This window comes from Leopardus geoffroyi, chromosome C2 (genome assembly GCF_018350155.1).
Source record: "Leopardus geoffroyi isolate Oge1 chromosome C2, O.geoffroyi_Oge1_pat1.0, whole genome shotgun sequence".
In the NCBI taxonomy this organism is placed as follows: Eukaryota; Metazoa; Chordata; class Mammalia; order Carnivora; family Felidae; genus Leopardus; species Leopardus geoffroyi.
In genome coordinates, this window is record NC_059333.1 from 87,443,925 (window position 1) to 87,464,632 (window position 20,708).

General features: G+C 40.7%; 1 protein-coding gene across 1 annotated transcript in view; it reads right to left on the reverse strand.

The window, feature by feature from the left end:
• Window positions 1-20,708, reverse strand: part of USP13 (ubiquitin specific peptidase 13) — a 119,453-nt gene that overhangs the window by 58,316 nt on the left and 40,429 nt on the right. The window contains 5 exon segments of the mRNA XM_045502889.1: window positions 15-202; window positions 1,521-1,615; window positions 8,536-8,720; window positions 10,354-10,496; window positions 16,128-16,249. Coding sequence (XP_045358845.1) covers window positions 15-202; window positions 1,521-1,615; window positions 8,536-8,720; window positions 10,354-10,496; window positions 16,128-16,249 — 733 coding nt within the window.

A 20,708-nucleotide genomic window follows, 5' to 3' on the forward strand; every position in this document is an offset into this window, starting at 1 on the left:
AGGGAGACACTTACGCTCTCTGGAATTCTGGGATGCTGAAGATGGCCTGCATGACCGAACTGAGATAGCAGCTGTTGCCCAGGTTCTTGAGACCCGTGTACCCGGGGCCATACATGGGCTTCAGCTTCGTCCCCGTCTCCTGGATCACTTCCCACTCGCTGACCCGCGGCTTGATGTCATTGTCCCGAAGCCCGTTCTCTGTCTGGGGCAAAGTCAATGAAGGAAACCAACCTTACTTGTAATTATCACCCAAAGATCATGTCCCAAGAGTTATTTCTAACAGCAGTGGATGTTTCTCTCCTTTTATTCCTCCAGCTAAGCAGAAAAATAACCTAATTAAAGAGACTGAGGTAGTGATAGCTGCACAAAAATGTCAACACGCTCAATGCACAGAACCACATGCTTAAAAACAGTTAAAATGGTAAATTTTATGTATGTCTCTCCACAGTAAAAAAGAAACACATCTTTAAAAGATTAAAAAATGAAAGAGAGGGGGCACCTGAGTGGCTCAGTCAGTTAAGCGTCTGACTCTTGATTTCAGCTCAGGTCATAATCTCACAGTTCATGAGTTCAAGCTCCGTATCAGGCTCCGTGCTGACACTGCTGAGCCTGCTTGGGATTCTCTCTCTCTCCCTCTCTCTCTCTCCCCCTCCCCCACTCATGCTCATGCTCTCTCTCTCTCAAAAATAAATAAACTTAAAAAATTTTTAAATGAAAGAGACTGAGGAAAGGAGATAAGAGGAGGAAGAAAGACAAATAGGAACTGAAAGAAAGAAGCAAGTGGAGTGACTTCAAGGGAAGAGACAACACAATACTGCAAACAGAAAGGCAAGAAAGCTGGAGAGGAAAGCAAAGGAAAATCATGGGCCTCAGGAGTGCCCTGAAATAAGAGGGGGGTTTAAGAAGAGCACAGAATGTAAACTAGAAGGTGACATGAATGAGGATGAGGAGACAGGGGAGGAGAGCCTGAGGACAGGGAGGCGGGCTGGGAGGGAAGGGCCACAACAGAGCACGCACACTCAAACAGCTCCTCACAGGGACAAACATTACATAGGCATGATATCGGCTTGAAAACACAATATTAAATGAAGCAAAGCTTTTCCCATCAACAGTATGTTGGCTTGTTCTTTCCACCCCCGAGCTCTGCTTCCCTTCCTGAAATTAATTAAAGTGATGTCGGTCACAGATCATTTTAAAGGTCATCTTCCCGTACCTTCTCGCTTCAGCGAACAAGGAGTGATTCATGCAACTCTCCATCAGAGGAGACAGAAATTTTGCAAGTAAACTCCAACTAAAACAAATGGTACTTGAGGAGGTGCCACTTTTATCATACCATTAAAAAAATATTCTAAGCTGGTAACCAAAAGAAAATGCTAATGAATTAAATCCAAGAAGTAAATGCACACATTAAAACCGAAAACCTATAGAAGCAAGATTCCTGTTACAGGAATTACATATTAAATAAGCCAAATGGTTCCCTCCCTGCAAGGAGGGAACACAGACAAAGTCGACCTTCTTACCCCGTGCATATGAAGCATATCAATTCCAAAATGCGCTAAGTGCTTGGCCAAATGAGGATCCAAAACAGGTTCCTCTTCTTGAAAAGAATAAACATCTAGAGGGTGAGGAGAAAACAAGGAATGAGATTTTTAACCAAGTTGTTCAATATTCAACATGTATTTATTGAGCTCCCTCTATGCACCAGGCTTGGACATATCAATGAATAAAGTCAAGAGAAACCCCTCCTGAGTTTACACTCAAGTGGAGAAAGGAAAGATGATAAACAAGGAACATAATAAAGATAGATTTTGTAATTATTCCCATATATCAAGTCTTTTGACATTTCAAGAAGTAATTTTTTAAAAAGGATTTCTGGGGCGCCTGGGTGGCTCAGTAGGTTAAGCGTCCGACTTCAGCTCAGGTCACGATCTCACAGTTCGTGAGTTCGAGCCCCGCATGGGGCTCTGTGCTGATAGCTCAGAGCCTGAAGCCTGCTTCATATTTTTACATCTCCCTCTCTCTCTGCCCCTCCCCCACTTGCTCTCTGTCTCTCTCTCAAAAATAAACAAACATTAAAAAATTAATTTAAAAAATGATAAAATAAAAAAAGGATTTCTGAGACAAAAAAATTAAAAAGCAGCATCTAAAGTTAAAATAATTGAAATTAAACAGATGTAAATGCCTAACAATTGATTGCCACGGCAGGGGGAGGCTGGGAGGGAACAAAGGGAACGCACAGGCCCTGGGGAGCAGCTGAATGGCTGGGGTGAGGTTTTAAGTCCAAGACAAAACAAAATTCTGCCTGTGGAATCCTCTATGGTCTCAGACCTACCAGCTCACCAACTTCCACCTCCCACCTGCCGCTTCATCCCTTCTTTCCAATGTTAGTGTCCACACCCCACTGGTGAGAGATTTAGTGAAGACTGTTCAGTACTTCCCAAATGCATCCACCTCATAGCACACACAGAAAATGAGGATGCATGTGGCACAGCAGGGTAACTCAGGAGGTTCCAGCCACCCCAGGCCCGGTCCCTGGGCACCAGAGCCTGAGGGATTAGCATCTTGGCGTTCTTGGCAAATAACCCCAAAAGCTTTCCAAACTACTGTCTTCGGTGTCCTGACACAGCAGTGCAATTGTGGGAGAGGGAACAGATATCTTCAGGCCCATTTTACAGGTGAGGAAAAGAGGCTCATATGGTTAAATAATTGGCCTCAAACCCCACAGGCGGCTCAGAACCCAGGTATCCTGACCCCCCCCCCCCCCGCCCAGTACTTTTTTCTCTGTGCCATTCTATTTCCTTAGATCTCTCAGGAGACTCAGAGACTTGGTGAAGCATCATGGCAAGCCCTTAACAGGAATGAAGAGTCAAAAATCACAATTTCTTGGGGTGCCTGGGTGGCTCAGTCATTTAAGCATCCAACTTCGGCTCAGGTCATGATGTCACGGTTCATGGGTTCGAGTCCCATGTCGGGCTCTGTGCTGACAGCTCAGTGCCTGGAGCCTGCTTTGGATTCTGTGTCTCCCTCTCTCTCTTTCCCTCCCCCACTCATACTCTGTCCCTATCTCAAAAATAAATAAATAAACATTAAAAAAAAATTTTTAAAAAGATAGCATTCTCTGGGACAGGAAAAGACAGACTGTCCAAAGAGGTTCCTCCTCTTTGGAACATCACAGGGAGAATAAATAAATACACACACACACACACACACACACACACACACACACACACACACAGAAACTATGGTAACCTTCTGACCCATGTGGAGACTCATGGCCACCAAAGGAATTCAGTCTTTCTATTATTAATAGATTAAATGTTATATAGCTTTCTCTGCTATCCCTCTTCCTCTAGGGACCCATTTTAACTTGTAGGTAGGCAACCTTCATTTATATTCTTTCTTTAGTACAACTCCGTGTTCTCAAAAGCAAAACAAAGGACAAAATTCCCAGCCCAATCAAGAAAAACATCCCCCTCAAAAGAAAGAAAGAAACAAAGAAAGAAACAAACAAAGAAATACTTCCCCAAAAGTTTAAATACTAAAAACACCAACAAAAATCTTTAAACTAATAATTTGAAACAAATATATAAATAATATTTTTTAATCTATGGCAAGTAACAAAAAAAATGCCACTCAAATACTAGCTGGGAGGTGAAAATGACATTCCCTAGGCACTTTCACTTTGGTTATTATTAACTAATGAAACAGTTTTGAAGACTTAAAGAGTTTAAGACTCTAATTATTTGAACTTTATTAGAAAATAATAAAATTGCCAGAACTGAACTGATGGCATTGGCTTAGGATTTTGAAATAAGTGAACATCACACAGTACTCTATAGTTCTTGTTAGGCTCATGCCATAATGAGAAATTAATGTTTCCTACCTCCAGTCATTAACTGCTCCAAAGATTTGGTCAGACATGATAGTTATTTTTTACCACAATGATAAAAACAGTTCTGTGAGTAACATATAAGAAATCTAAAAAGGAACTGTGACCCTTTTGGCAATCATGAAGAATTTATAAATGACATGTGACATGTAGTCATAGAAAAAAAATGTGAAATGGACTCAGGAAAGACCATCCTGAGATGTACTGAGTTGGCACAGGGGTTGGTGGGACAGGCTATTTCACAGCTGCTGTGGGCATCTCCAGAAGCTTCTCCTGCAGCCACCAAGGCATTATAGCTTCTTCTTAGGTAAACTAGTTTCACAACAGAAGAACAAAACACCCTCTCCTGCCTCTGTCCTTCCTCAGTCCCTTCCTACCAAGAACCTCATCCTTGCTTTGCCAAGTCAATGTCTCCTCCCATAGAGGAAAGTTTTTTATTTGTTTGTTTGTACAGTGATCTGTTTCTCGGTTTGTCGCTGTACCCATGGAAACCCAGAATGGAATTTAATACGGGGCCCATTTTTACTACCCATGCCACCACAATGGCCTAGCTTGCATGGTCCAGGCTTCTTGGAAGAACTAATTCTAAGTTGTGACCTCAAGGTGAGTAGGAGTTTCTCACTGAACAGGTATATCCTTATTGGGGAGAAGGAAACCAGATGATCAGATCACATTGCCATTAAATACTTGAGTCCGCAACCTGCTTGGATTCCATGTGCACTAAGCAATATTCTAAATATAAGTCAGCTCCCCACAGGGAAGGAATGTACTGGTCAAGCCAACATAAACATCCCACTTACAGGCAGTTGTGGTTCTCACTATAAACTAAAAAATAAACACTTTCTTGTGAGTTGAATTAGCCTGGAGGAACCCAGTGAGAATGGAGATGGGACCCTTGGCAGTGGTACCTTCACCAGGAGGTGGCCACCCTAGACAGGGGGCACCATACCCTCCTAGGCCTCAATGTCCACAAGGCTCATCATCAGACATGAAGGCAAACTTCAGGTATGTTTTCATTAACTTATTTGACTTTAAAATAAATGAGTTATAGTTAGCAATCTATTAAACAGACTTAAAAGAAACTAAAATTGATACATCCGTAAACTAATATGATAATTAGACTAAAAATAATCATTGTGCAACACTGCATAAGGCAAGCAGAAATCAAACCCTGATCTTTCTTCAAAAAGTGAACATTATTGCAGGTGAATCAATTCAAGAACCCTCATCACAAGCTATATGATCTACATCGCTGGTTGTCTTATGCCTTCAATGATAGAAACAGAAGTACTTATTCAAATGTTCTCAATTACATGAGAGGAAAAACCCTGAAAGTTGTCCCTCCTCTACGAAAAAAAACAGGGGAACCCATGTGCCTCAGTCAGTTAAGCGTCTAACTCTTGATTTGGGCCCAGGTCATCATCTCCTGGTTAGTGACATTGAGTCCCGAGTAGGGCTCTATGCTGACAGCACAGAGCCTGCTTGGAATCTCTCTCTCTCTCTCTCTCTCTCTCTCTCTCTCTGCCCCTCCACCACTTGCATGTGCAGGCACGCATTCTCTCTCAAACATTTTTAAAAAAACAAAACAAAACCAAAAAAAGCACTTAACTGTGGCAGATAATGAATTAATATTCTTAGTCGCTAAAGAGTTTTTTTAAACAAATAAGGAACACCTACACATACACTACTAGAAAATCAACCAACAAAATTCACAAATAGAACTACAAATGGCCAAAATTACTATGAAAAATGTTTAGCCTTACTAGTAATGCAAAAGAAAACAAGATACAAGATTAGCAAAGGTTTTTAAAAGTTGTGAATACTTGGGGCACCTGGGTGGCTCAGTTGGTTAAGCGTCTGACTTCAGCTCAGGTCACGATCTCACGGTTCATGAGTTCAAGCCCCATGACAGGCTCTCAGCTGTCAGCGCAGAGCCTGCTTGGGATCCTCTGTCCTCCTCTCTTTCTGCCCCTCTCCTGCTTGCTCTCTCTCTCTCAAAAATAAATAAACATTTAAAAGAAATTGTGAATACTGAAAGTTGTCAAAGATTGGCTAAAATGAGTATTCTCATACCCTGCTGAGAAGTAAATTACTATGACTGTTTAAAAGAAATTCAGCAATTGAAAATGTAAAAGGATCAATCCTTGTCCATAAGAATTTATCCTAAATATATCATTAGACAAACAGCCAAAGATTTCCATATATGTAAGGATACTCATCAGAATAGCAAAAAAATTATAACAACTCATAGGAGAATAGTGAAATAATTTATGGAACTATCATAGAATATTTATTGAAGAATATTTAATAACATGGAATATATACATATTTAATGTTAAATAGAGGAAAATAAGGAATAAAATTTTATACACTATGATTCCATTTTTGTAAAAATGTGGGGCAGGGGTTGAGGGTGCTGTTGAGTGTTGTGTAAGAATTGATCAAGGCCTTGGGGCACCTGGGTGGCTGAGTCAGTTAAGCTTCTAACTCTTGATCTTGGCTCAGGTCATGATCTCACAGTTCATGGGCTTGAGCCCCGCATCTGGCTCTGCACTGACAGCACTGAGCCTACTTGGAATTCTCTCTCTCTTCCCTCTCTCTCTCTGCCCCTCCCCGACTTGTACACTCGTGTTCTCTCCCAAATAGATAAAATTTCTAAAAATGTTAATTAAAAAATTTTAAAGAAAGAATTTATCAAGGCCTTAAAACATGGAAAAAAAACTAAAAGGAAATACCCAAATTGTTAGAAGTGATTTGCCAAATGGTATTACTAGCGATTTTTATTTACTTCTCTAAGCTTTTCTGTTTTCTAAATATGTTACACTAAATATCTGCTTCTTGTCTAATCAAGGGGCAAATATAAAACATTCCTTCCTCAAGCTGTAAGGAAAAAAGCTTTAGATGTACCCTAAATCATAGTTTGAAAGTAAGTGTCATGCGGAAAAAAGGCTTCTGGAAATTTAAAGATGCACAGAGAACAGAATTAACCCCTGCCTTTATTATTAGCATACATTTAAACAGAATTTAATTATTTAAATACTTACATACCAGTTGGTTTATTTAACAAAAGTATTTGGGCATACCATGTGTAAGATTTCATACAGAACCCAAAGATGAGTAAGACAGAGCTCTGCCCTAAAACAACTGAAATTTGAGAACTAAGCCATGTATACAAATAGTTGTAGTCTTAGGTTGTTCCGAGAACTGGACTTCTAATAACTGGTCTTATCAAAGCACTACAAAAAACAACATAGAAAGAAGACACATCCAAATTATTCTCCCCTTGCAATTTTGCCCATTAGAATTCCTACATTATAAACCCTTCCCTCTGTAGCCCCCTAGAAGGACAATGATGGTTGCCTCATACAGCAGTCATTCAACATAGGGAAGACCTGTAAGAAACTTGCTGTAACCCCCAACCCAACTTCACGTCCTGAATTTCTTCTTCAGATCCTAGAACTCTTAGGATTCAACCTGGCTTGTGGAGAGGTTTATCCATTTGCGGGAGGAAGGTTTGGGACCAGGAATTGGGACTTTTGCAGCTACTTATCTCTAATGAGTTAAACATTAGTCCACTATAACTGTGGAAGCAGGAAAATAATCCAAAATGTGAATCAAAAGGTCTTGACATGACTAAACTGTCAGCCCTCAATTATAAAACAAATGAAAAACAAAACCTGTTTGATGGAAAAGGCATGGTAGACAAGAAGTATGCCACATTTGGTGAAAACACCCTAACCAATTAACTCTGAAGCAGGCTAACTCAGTCCTAGAAAGAGAACAGAAGAAAAGACAAATGTCTTTGTACGTCTCTTAAAAAAATCATCGTACCTTAAAATGAAGAAGAAACAGAGACTAAAGCTTGGAAAGATGAAGAAGACTGACCTAGCTGTTGGTCCAGATCTATGCTTAGTAAACGTTTTCAATGACACTTACATGATGGATTCTTATGGCCATTGCTCAGTATTTAAGTTTCTTGTTATTGATCCTGATATGATTTCCCTTTTCCATCACAAAATGGTAGATGGAATTAACTAAACAAACGTGGCCAAAAAGTAACACTTGAGAGCATACAGTGTGAGAGCATAAAGACAGCCAACTCTGAAGATGACAGTACAAGTAGGAACCAAATCCAACCCTTTGCTGCCAGCTGATGTCACACAACAGCCTTTAAAACCCCTCTTCTCCATAATGAACCCATTTGTTCCTGAAACGATACTAACCCCTAATGAATTCTAGGGCTTCCCTCTACTGTGGTTTGATTATCCCTGTTCACTTCACAGGTCTTGGTTCCTACCCCTGTCCTCTTAACCAAGAGATATACAAAAAGATAATAATAAGAGTGAACAGTAGCAACTAACTTTTATTAAAGCCTTACTGTATGAACTGGGCTAAATACTTTATACACATTAGCCTCCCTCCCCTATGAGGGAGATGCCCTGATCATCCTCAAGATGAGGAACTTGAAGCTGAGAAGTATTTGAAAACTTGCCCAAGACCTCACAGCTAGTACGAAGCAGAATCAAGATTCAAACATGAGCTATGTCATGGCCTCCACCCTCCACCCTCCACCCTGGGAATGAAGGCACTGGTTAAATGAAGACGGAGCCACTGCAAGTTCCCCAGGTCAGTAAAGGCACACTCACCTGCCCCGTCAGGAGTGATGGTTCCCAGTTTCACAGCCAGAGGGTAGCCCATGTCTCTGTAATGCTCCAGCGCGTGGCCATTGCCCCCGGAGCTGTCAAAGAACCATTTCCCACACAGCACGGAGCCATCGGTCAGATTCAACCAGAGGTTTTCCCGAAGGTCACACCTGGCACACTTCCAACCACTGAAAAAGTCATTGAAGAGCAGTTGGTATGGCCAGAACTCAGAGCATAGTTAGAAAATTAACATCTAAGAAAACAGAGTGTCTCAAGCTGGGGGTCACAGGAAACGGTCAGTGGACAACAGAAACCAGTGCTTCTTTCCTCCTTTTCTCCCTTCAAAATATTAATGTCACCCCTCTCAGAGCAGCAGGACCAATCAGTACCGTCTGCCTCCACAATGGGTTTTACCTTAGAAAACTGACATAGAACCTGAGATTGGGAGGGGAGGTCATTTCCTTAAAATTCCGATGTGAGGGACACTAAGAAATAATATGTAAATCTAAGATACTAAGGATCCCATGTATATAAACATGTAAAGTTCTAAAGCATTAGCCACACTTAGTAAAACTAGTTTAAACAAATGCTACTACACAGTAAATCTGTATTAAGTAGAAAGAATGTCAACTTCACTGAAGGTTAAGTGTCGGGTATGTGCTAGGTACCTTCCAGAAGTTTGATCACCTAATTCTCCAGAAGTTTGATCTCCTAATTCTAATAAACACCCTTCCGAATCAGTATTACCAGCCCCATTGTCAAAGGGAGAAACTGAGGCCCAGAAGTAGCCTGTCTTCCCCTAAGACCACACAGAATGGGAATTCGGTACAGGCAGGATTCAACAAGACTAGACACCCTCCTAATCCATCCACTCTTTGTCTCGAGTACCTGCCTCTGAAACACAACAGACCTGATAGGAGATGCTAATGTAGACCAAAGAATATTCCAGCCAAAAATGAGACAACCAAAGACTTTTATAAGTTGGGGTCCCCTAGAAGCAGACTCTGAAACAAAGATCTGAATGTAACTAGCTTGTTTAGGAGGTGATCCCAAGAAGCACTGTAAGAACATAAGACTGGAAAGGTCAGGAAGTCAGTCCAGGCTTGTCAACAAGATGACCATCATGGGCAATTGGGGCTCAGTCCAGTTGGGGAACTCCAGGAGATAGGCCCACTCAAGGGGTAAGGGTCCAGGGTATTTATCCATCCACCCCACAGCCACTGGTTGAGGTTTTGAGGGCTGTTCCAGGAGGATAGGAAGGAACATTAACTCTGTGGCATTTCTTTTTAATTTTTTTAATTCTTTTTTAATGTTCATTTTTGAGAGAGACAGAGACAGAGCATGAGCAGGGGAGGGGCAGAGAGACAGGGAGACACAGAATCCAAAGCAGGCTCTAGGCTCTGAGCTGTCAGCACAGAGCCTGACATGGGGCTCATACCCACAAACCACAAGATCATGACCTGAGCCAAAGTCGGATGCTTAACCATCTGAGCCACCCAGGCGCCCCAACTCTGTGGCATTTCTAACTGACACATGGCCAGGCCTACCTAGCCTCAAGCAGCCAGAGAAAGCCCTCAAGCAAAGAGTTGCGGGTACCTACCACTGGAAACCTAGGGGTAGGATGGGCTCAGGGGTATGGGCTCGACATGTTCAGAATCTACAAAGGTAAAGATATTTTTAGAAAGAATTTTGAGCTTATTTTTAATCAAAGGCATCTGGTAAAAATATGTGTAACTGCTAATTCAGAGAAAAGGTAGAAAAGTAAATATTCCTTTGCCCAGTTTTAAGGGGTAAAGTTCCATTTCACTAGCTGATGCTCACCTTGGAGGAATCCTGACTCCATTGTCCAACTGGGTAAGGTTATTGGCATATTTGGATACTGGCAATTCATTTTCCCATGTGTCTGGGTCCTGCTTTCTATATGGAGATTTTGAGCTGAGAACTGCATCACAAGCAATTGTTACCTGTAAGATAAACCCAGGTATCATATGTAAAAACAGTTTGAGAGAACATCAACTTCTAGAAAACAAATTTAAAACTTTATTAATAAATACAGGCTAATCCAAGAAAATTCAAACAGCAGTTGCCATAAAAGCAAGATCCTAGTTAGCTAATTCCAGCACTTTCTCCATGAATCTAGCTAGGTTTAATCCCTAACCTGGAGTGTGCAATATTATTGATAATGACACAAGATAGCAAGAAACCAAATCCAGTTTGTAAACCCAAGCACAGGAGTCAGATTTAACGATTTCTTAGCAAGCTGAGTGAAAAGTATATGGCCAACAATTTGCAAGAGTGACATTAGCTACAGGAATGCCTAGGATTTACCCAACTGGTGTGTTTTCCTCCTAACAAATATACACCCAGATATCCAATATCCTCAACTCATCACACAATGGCATGTGGTCAAGGGCATTTGAATGGAATGCAAGCAGCACGGCTCCATTTCTTAATCTGGTGCAAATGTGACCCTGGATGGGGACAGGCCTAGGTGTCTCTGTGCCAGATCAGTCGACATCATGAGCAAATCTGTGATGTCCAGCTTGGCACCAACTGACCACAGGGGAAGGGGATGCAAATTCTCTGCTTTCTCCCAAACTGTTATGATCCTGGACATATGCCTTATCACCACATTTGCCATTTACTTAATGCTATAAAAACTATCTCTAGCTGTCTTTAAAAACATATTCTGGTGGGAATGTAAAATGGTACAGCCACTTTGGCAAACAGTTTGGCAGCTCCTCAAATGGTTAAATATACCTAGGCATCAGATGGTTAAACAGAGTTACCATATAACCTAGCATTCAACTCCTAGGTATGTATTCTAGATAAATGAAAATATGTACCCATACAAAGACTATTGTACACATATGTCACAGAAGTATTATTTATAACATCCAAAAAGCAGAAACAACCCAAATGCCTGTTAATGTTAAGTGGATAAATAAAATATCATATGTCTACACAATGGAAATTCAACAATGAAAAAGAATGGAGTCCTGATACATGCTACAACATGAGTGAATCTTGAAAATATATGTAAGGTTTAAAAAAGGCCAGCCACAAAGAACTATGTACATCGTATGATTCCATTTATATGAAACGTCCAGAACAGGCAGTTCCACAGAGACAGAAAGTAGATTAGTAATTGCCAGAGGCTGGGAGGGATGACAGGTTGAGGGGTGATGGCTGCAGGCTAATGAAAATATTCTACAATGAGATAGTGGCGATGAATGCCCAACTCTGAATATAATAAAAGCCACTGGATGGTTTTAATGGTTTTTTTTTCTATTTAGGTTTGTATTCTACATCACTAAGATCCCACACAATTAGCTGAACTTCATGCACAGTATTTTCCCCTGGGTGGCCCTAGAATTCATTAAGAGGCAAGGAAGGAAGTTCCCTCAGCTTCCATCCACCCCCACCCAAACCATGAGCAATTCCTATCACTCCTACATGCAAACTCTATTTGGAACCTTCCTCTTCTCAACTTCAACCACACTCCTCTTGTCCCAGCCACTAAGACAGCTCACCCAGACGGCTACACAGCAGCCTCCTTGCAGTTTCCTTTCTCCTACTCCTGCCCCTCTTCTGCATAGCAGCCAGAGCGGTCTGCTGTGAACATCAAATCCTATCCTTCCGTGGCATAAAACTGCAAGGTACTACCAAGTGATGACACAGTCAGGAATAAGGAAGAGGTCTCTGCCTTCAAAAAAACTCATACTCGGGGGCGCCTGGGTGGCTCAGTTGGTTAAGCGTCCCAACTCTTGATTCCAGCTCACAGTTCCTGAGATCAAGTCTCACATCAGGCTCTGTGCTGACAGCATGGAGCCTGCTTGGGATTCTCTCCCTCTCTCTCTGCCCCTCCCTGGCTCATATGGGCTTGCTCTCTCTCTCACTCTCATTCTCTCTCTCTCTCTCAAAATAAATAAACATTTTTTTAAAAAAAAGCTTATACTCCATTACACGTCAGGCATCCATAAATATATCTAAACCTATTAAAGAGATATTCCTGGGGCACCTGGTGGCTGTGTCAGTTAAGCGTCAGACTTTGGCTCAGGTCATGATCTCATGGTTCGTGAGTTCAAACCCCGCATTGGGCTCTGTGCTGACAGCTCGGAGCCTGGAGCCCACTTCCGATTCTGTGTCTCCCCCCCTCCCCCCCTCATGCTCTGTCTCTCTCTGTCTTTCTCTGTCTCTCTCTCCCTCAAAAATAAACATTAAAGAAAAAATTTAAGAGATATTCCCATTCATCTCTCACTACAAACACTTTTATACATACAATTAGTCTTTTCTTTCAATTATCAAAATTCATCTCCCACTTCATTCCAGGAATGACCCTAGAAAACAGGGCTGAGGTCACCATAAACCCCCTTCCTGATTCTATGGGTTTGGACTGCCTTAACACTTCTGTGCTGCCTTAGCACTTCTAACTACACATCCGAATCTTTTTAGTCTGGTCTGTTATTACAATCTCTTTGTTGCTTCAACGACTACCTCAATTCCTTCCCTGTCCTCCTCTGAATCTTCTCCACCCCATTAGATCTTTTTAAAGTGCTCTGGTTTACAATGCACAATAATGTTGACCAAGATTTGACTATAATATTCTCTCTTTTCTTTGAATACGCTTCTTGGTGACATTCAACAAAATTTCCTTAAACTTCTGGGCCACTATAAAACACTGATCTAGTGTTTTCAGAGTATCATCTGAAATCACTTAGTGACCGTTTGTATGGATCACAGCTGAAGATCAGAATCCATTATCCTGTAATTATACTACGAATTATCTTTCTCTGGTTCCCTGGATTTGTTGTCCAGAGTGAAGAGAAAGAACGTGATACTAGTCCTGGCTCCATCCCAGGTCTCCATAGGCTTCAAATTCAGTAGTGTTCTGGAACTGACCTCAAACTGGCTTACAAAATTGATTGTTAAATTTTAAGAAATTCTGCAAGACGGTTGTTAAGCACAACCATTAGTTTTGTAATTAAATTACAAAAACTTACAATTAAGTAAAATACATTTTTAAAAGGTAACAAATATTCAAAACTCTTCACTTCCTGTTCTATAACTTCCGATCTTCCGTGTGCTCTTGAGGTTATTTACATCTACGTTATGTGACTGGTGGAAATTCTGTTTAATGGTGTGCTACTGCGCGTTCTCTTTTCAACACTGCATTCAGAGACATCATGTTAGCCTGAAATCAGCCATGGTGGGAATATTTACACCATGGAAATCATCAAACACTACAAAGCAGGGCTTTTCCCCCAGGGAGCTGGTTGCTAAATATTTACAAGCACACCACTGCTTGAGTTCCTGATATCTAAAATGCGGCATTGGATTTCAGGCTGTAAGATCCCTACTGAGCTTCAAATGCTATGTGTCTGTGAACTCTGCATCACTGAGAGGTGGTTTAACTGTCCGGGACCATCCAAGGAGTTCCTATCTTAAACGCAATTTTTTCTGTGCTGAGAAGCTCAAAAGATGAAGAGTCATCTGGTTGGGTGATTTTGAGCTCAATAATGTTTGTAATTTAAAAGCTTAAAAAGAGAATATCAAACACCAAATATGTAGCAGAAGCATAAAAAGAAAATACAGGAGCTAGGTTTCAATAAATAAATAAATAAATCCTATTATATAAATAAATCCTATTATTTTACCATCAGATAAATACAGGTGTTTCCTTCAATCTCTCCACCCCAACTTCCAAATAATCCTCCCTCTCCCCTTTTTTAAAAATTCTTTTTAAGTATTTCTTAATTCTAAAAGATTCTGTGTTAAAAATTATAACATTTATTGCTGGATTCAGATTCCTATGACACTTCAATTTTAACTAAAAGTATTCACACTTCAAATTATATTGTGAATACAGGAATAATTAAAAAACACTTAAAGGCTCTTTCATCAACTTTTTTCACACAGACTTTTCCTTCTTAAGTGAGTGAGATCAAAGTATATTGTGAATATAAGAATAATTAAAAAACACTTAAAGGCTCTTTCATCAACTTTTTTCACACAGACTTTTTCTTCATAAGTGAGCGAGAGAAAAACTATTTCTCACGACATTTATTCACAATGTGCTTCTTTCTTTCTTTTCCGACAGCAGACATAAGAGTTTTATTAAACAAGGGCAGGCAGTAAGTACTCTCAGTATCATGGAGATACAAGCTTTAGTATATAATTTCAGGTAATGGGACGAGGTAAGACCATTTTGCCCACTCATATTTTATCCTTGGTAACAGCCACATGAGTCAACACAGGGAACTGGAGAAAGGAGAGGTAATTTAATTCTCTGTGCACTGCTAAACACTTTGCACTTAGCACTAAAAAGGATAGGTCACATAGAATAATTAAAGGAAAGAACTACAATAGGTAAATACACAACATTTTCATTTCTGTGGTCTTGTATTTAGGGATAAAGTAGGTCAGGGGCAAAAGAGGTTGTATGGTAGAAACCTGGTCCCTAATGACATGGGAACCCCAAGCACAAACACCCTCCCCCTCCTGGCAGAGGCAAGTGAGCAGGTGGCTGTGGACACAGAGTCACACAATGTCCTGAAGATTCCGGGACCTAAACACCTGGCTTTTGTTCTGGAGTGTGAGGAGGGGAAAAAAAAGAACTAGCATACCTAAACTCAACTGACCCTGACCCCACTACTACTGGTGGCCAGGCTCTGACAATTCAAGGTATGCACACATTGGAAAAGAGGAAAAGAAAGGGAAGAGAACAAAGCAGAGAAGGATGGGGTGAGGGAGACAATACAGGAAAGAACAGGAAACACAGTTGTGTCCTTGTAGGAGCTCCACGCCCCTTCACAGCCTCAAACTAAAACAGAACCTGGCTTCCTCACAACTGCTCAGGAAGATGAAAGCCATTCCACAAAAAAAAAAAAAAAAACAAGGGAAGGGAAGAGAAGAAAAATCCACCACTAAATCTAAATGTTAAAACCTAGAAAGTAATCTTAGTCCTCATGAGGAACAAAACTTTCAAGGAGTCTCACATTACCACAGAGCTCCCGCAGACTTGTAATTTGTAAACGTTTGGTTATTTTTATAATCGTGTTGCGGTTGTTTTGGCAGAGGAGTCCTTATTTCTCCCCCAAACAAAATCTCACACAGAGGGCTAACATGCAGAAGATATAAAAATATAGCCACTCCTCTCATGAGAAGACACCCCTCTCCAGCAGCCCCTGCATATCTCAGGGGCACAGTGTGAAAATCTAAGCAACAGACTGTAAACTACAAGCAGCAAGAAGCCAGCTCGCCTGGCGGAGGCCAGCCCACCTTGGTGGGGAGACAGAGGACCAGCTCACGGAGCAGGAGTGGGGAGCCAGGCCACCTGGGGGGAGGCCAACCCAATGTTTGTACAGCACCGAGAGTAACGCGCAGCAAAGGGTATCTGGCCCAACACTACTGAGACCTCACCCTGCAAGACCCTTTCACAGAGAAGAAGCAGTATGCTCATGATCATGCTCATTCTCCTCTTCTCTCATTCAACCCTCCTTCCCCACCTCCACATGCACACACACCGCACACGCACACACACCTGACACAGAGAGTCACGCGCATCTAGCTAGCAGCCGTGCACACTCACTGACCAGGGCTGGTAACTCCTCAATATTTGGTAGTGCTATTTCATAGTGGTCTGGGAATATAACAAGTTTGGCTTCATCTTCATATTCATAATCGTCGCTATTTAAATCGTCATCAGTATCTAGATCTGAGGAGAAAACAAAAACAAAGAACAAGAAGTGAAGAGAAAACATTCTACACCAAGGCAGCACTCACTGAGAAAGCCCGAAATCCACAGCAGTGACAAACAAAGGTCATGACATTTACGATTCTCTCCTCTGACAACCATCCATCTGCCCCAAACCAGGAGTAAATGTAGGTCTACCATCTTTCCTAAGTTGTGAATACTTACTAATAAGTGACAGATGTATAAAGACTGAGTCCCATCATACAGCTTTACAATTAAAATAGATACACGTGCTAGATATTCAATTCTTAAAGATTTTTAAAGGAATAAATTGTTAATTATGATTTGCCGGGTACCAGGCTCCTGATTGCGTAAGAATGGGTTGGAATGTCTTTCGTAACACTGTAAGATGGAACAAAGCACAGGATTTCAGAAGTGATAACCCAAGGTTCGATCCCAGCTCCAAAATTTAATGTAACTTTGAGCAAGTCACAAACTCTCTAAACCTTAGTTTCCTCACGTGTAGAATGGAGATAACAGCTCTTACCTCACACAGTTTATACAAGGGTACATAAGAAATTGTAGACAAGAGATCAGGCACATAACGGGTAGTCAATGAATGAGGGCTATTTTTTAAAAATAAAATGTCAACCTCCCTCTCTCTGTCTCCGTCTCTCTCTCTGTCCCCTTCCCCCTCTAGGAGTTATTAAAATACTGCATTGTAAACCAGAGGGGGAAACTCCATAATATAACTAGTCCTGTTGTCCTCAGGCTGTGCAGAATTTCCAGTAAGAAAACTGAGCTCCTCTAGCTTGTTATTTATCAAGTCATCACCTATCTGCTTGGCTAATCTCTGCTAAAGGTTAGGTGAAGGCTCAAGGAAATGTCTTGTCACAGTATTTCCCTGGACATTTCAGCCTTACATTCACATGGATGCCAGGATCCCAGATCATGTTTGTATATTTAGATGTTTGGAACTATGGTGACAAAGAGCGATTGAGCCATATTCCACTCACACCACACATAAACAGGTACACAAACATGGGTCTATAGATAGGAAGAAGTTATTTTCCCACACGAAGCAGCTGCCTGAGAACCAAAGGATCTAGGTTCTGTTATTACCTTCTTGTTTGCCTCCAATCACAAACTTAGTATCTTTTTGTATACAGCGCTGCTCCTGAATTCTCAAAAGGAAGGCAGTGTTAAGCGGAAAATGAGATACAGGGAAACACAGTCTCAATAATTTTTAATAAAAGGTCCAAATACTAAGAATCAGAAATATCAAAATAAAGAAATAACCAACATTATTAGATAGCTATAAGAGTTCAAGTTGACAAAAAGCAATGTCAAAGATGATTCTAAGAATTTAAGAAGTCACTAAAGGCGTTATTTGCTAGATGGAATGATGCCCAATTCATGAATCATTTAATAAAAGCAATTAGATCTTCAAATTTTTTTTAAAGTCACTAAAGGCATTTATTTAAAGGAAATGATTCACAGACATTCTACATGTAATAAAAATTCGGATGCCCCAATATCTATAATTTTAAAAATTAGAACCTAAATGTTCAATGAGAATGGTGTTGAACCCAACAGAATATTATTTAAATATTTATTTAGACTATGTAGAAACATGGAAATATTTATCCTATGGCAATGTTAAAAATACAAAATTCATCTTCATGGTAATGACAACTTTGTAAAAGTTATGCCACAGACAAGCAATAGAAGGAAACCTGAGCAAATGAAAACAGTGAGTGTGTGGGCTTTTTTCTATTCTTTAATCTTTATTATATCTTTTATGACAATTTTAAGGAACCAAAGTACAACCCTTTTGTTTTTGTGTACATATTCGGCTCATATAACATATTATCTAAGTGCCTCTTGTCCACAGAAAACACACTCACTGAATGCTAAGTCAAATCTTACCTGGCCAAACACAATGACAAACTAAGTCCAAAAAAAAAATCCTGCTCTGTCATTTACTAACTATGTAATCCTGGGCAAATTCTTTCCAAGTTCATTTTCCTCAGGAGCAAGCTATGAATAATGTTATGTACCCCCAAAAGATTGTTGAAAAGATTAAACAAGATAAGGTTCTAAGGCATCTAATATAGGATCTGGCAGGTATTAGGGGCTCCACAGATAGCAGCCACCATAATCACCATCAACACCTTCTCTACATTCCTGACAACCAACATAATCAAAAGTACCTCCCCTTCCCTTTGGTTACCCAGCTGCAAAGCAATCCTGAAATAAGTTTCAGAAAGACCATGACATCTGGTGGGGATCCTTCTATGAAATCTCGGTATGGAGAAGATATGAACTTCAAATGCTTCCAGACTGTAAGCTGTCACAGCAGGAAACCAGTCTTATTCACTTTACATACCCCCAGCCCCTGCACAGTACCCAGCACATAGCACACACTCAGTAAATGTCTGTGAAAGGAGACTCCAGGAAGTTGAAGACCCCAATATGCTACGGACAACAGCTAAGCAAGAGCATCAAAAGGGTAGTTGTGGGTTCGGGGTTTATTTAATTGGTAACTGGTATGTGTTTAACAACAAGCAAAACTGCTGTTGTGCAAAAAGCAGAACTTTACTGGGCTTTTTTTTTTCTTTTTCTAAGTAGGCTTCACGCCCAATGCAGAGCCTAAACTCATGACCCTGAGAGAGCAAGACCTGAGCTGAGATCGAGTCAGACACTTAACTGACTGAGCCACCCAGGTAACCCCTTTGCTGAGCTTCTTTACACTTAGTTTAGAGTTGCTTTTATTTTTTTTTTTTAATGTTTATTTATTTTTTGAGAGAAACAGAGTATGAGTCGGGGAGGGTGAGAGAGAGAAGGAGACACAGAATCTAAAGCAGGCTCCAGGCTCTGAGATGTTAGCACAGAGCCCGACACAGGGCTTGAACTTACAGACCGTGAGACCGTGACCTGAGTCGAAGTCGGACACTTAACCGACTGAGCCACCCAGGTGCCCCTGTTTTTATTTTTAATTCAATGGGATGGAAGGGGACATGATCTTTCCCAAACATTTTTATCCAAATGAGAGAAGAGTCAGCAGAAGTAACTTACACTCTGATTTTAAAGGACGAATCTACGGTTTCTCCTAAATATATATGACCCCACAGTCCTAAGTATAAATCTACAATTTCCAAATTTCTCTAATTAGAGTCTTACCACTCCCCAAAATATCTGGTTGAGGAACCTACAGAGAAATTATACCCTAAGGACCAGTAGGACTAGGACCCCCACCCAACCTCTCCCAGCAGGTACTTTCCACTACGGCTATTAACTGGCAATACCTGGATGGTCTCTTTTTCTAAATCTAAAAACAAACAAACAAACAAATAAATAAATAAATAAATAAATAAATAAATAAATAAATAAAATTAGTCTTTATTTATTTTTTGAGAGAGAGAGAGAGAGAGCATGAGCATGTAAGTAGAGGAGGGATAGAAAGAGGAGAGAGAGAATCCCAAGCAGCCTCCACACTCAGCACAGAGCCCAATGCAGGGCTTGGTCTCACAAACCTGGAGACCATGACTTAAGGCTGAAATCAATGCTTAACTGACTGAACCACCTGCACCCCTTAAAAAAATTTTTTTAATATCTTTTCCCAATTCTACTTCAATGATCCTCTCAGATCCCTGGGAGAAGTGTCTGGGACCATAGCCATTTCCAAGAAGTGACTTGCCTAAGCTGGGAAGAAGCACCATGGAAGAAAAGATCCCTGTATCAGACCAGGGCTCTGACGCCCAGCTCAGAGTTCTCCCAACCTGACCAGATTAACTAGTTTGTACCCTACAGGTGAGCAGTTTGGCTGCTCTAGTGCTGTGAGATCTGCACTAGGTGGGGGAAATCTCCTTGAACACAAACCCTGTTCTGGGACCTACTTCAGAAGGAAATGGCAAAACCCGTTACAGGTACAGTTGAGTTTTCTGAACAGGCCCACTCCTAGAATTTTTCACAGACGCTCTGTTTTCAACCTACTTCTCATCAAGTATGAATGCTAGGGCTAAAACCAAAAAGGTGGAAATTCAAGCTCTCTGAGGTTTAGTGACGGTTCTTCAATGTCCCAGACTTCAGACACAAAAGAACTTGACTCATTTACTCCTACTTGTGAAAGTGGTGGGAAGGAGGGGAAGTCAATAAAAATGTGAATATTTAACACTATTTATGACATACCAAAGATATGCATTAAATGTACCAGCAAGTATTTACACATTTATACACATTTGTAGCTTGACTGTAAAAAAGTATGTAAGATGAGGCCAGAACCACATCATGAGTCCTGGAGTATTCTTTGAAGATCCTGGACCCCCTTATATTCCCCCCTTCTCTCCTTTCATCTCATAAAACAGTAAGTTTTGAATCAGCTTAGCCCAAAAATTCACAATCTCTCATACTGTTGTAAGTTATCTTTTAAAAGACAATCTAATAGCATCCCTCTCTAGCTTAAAAACATTAACACAGA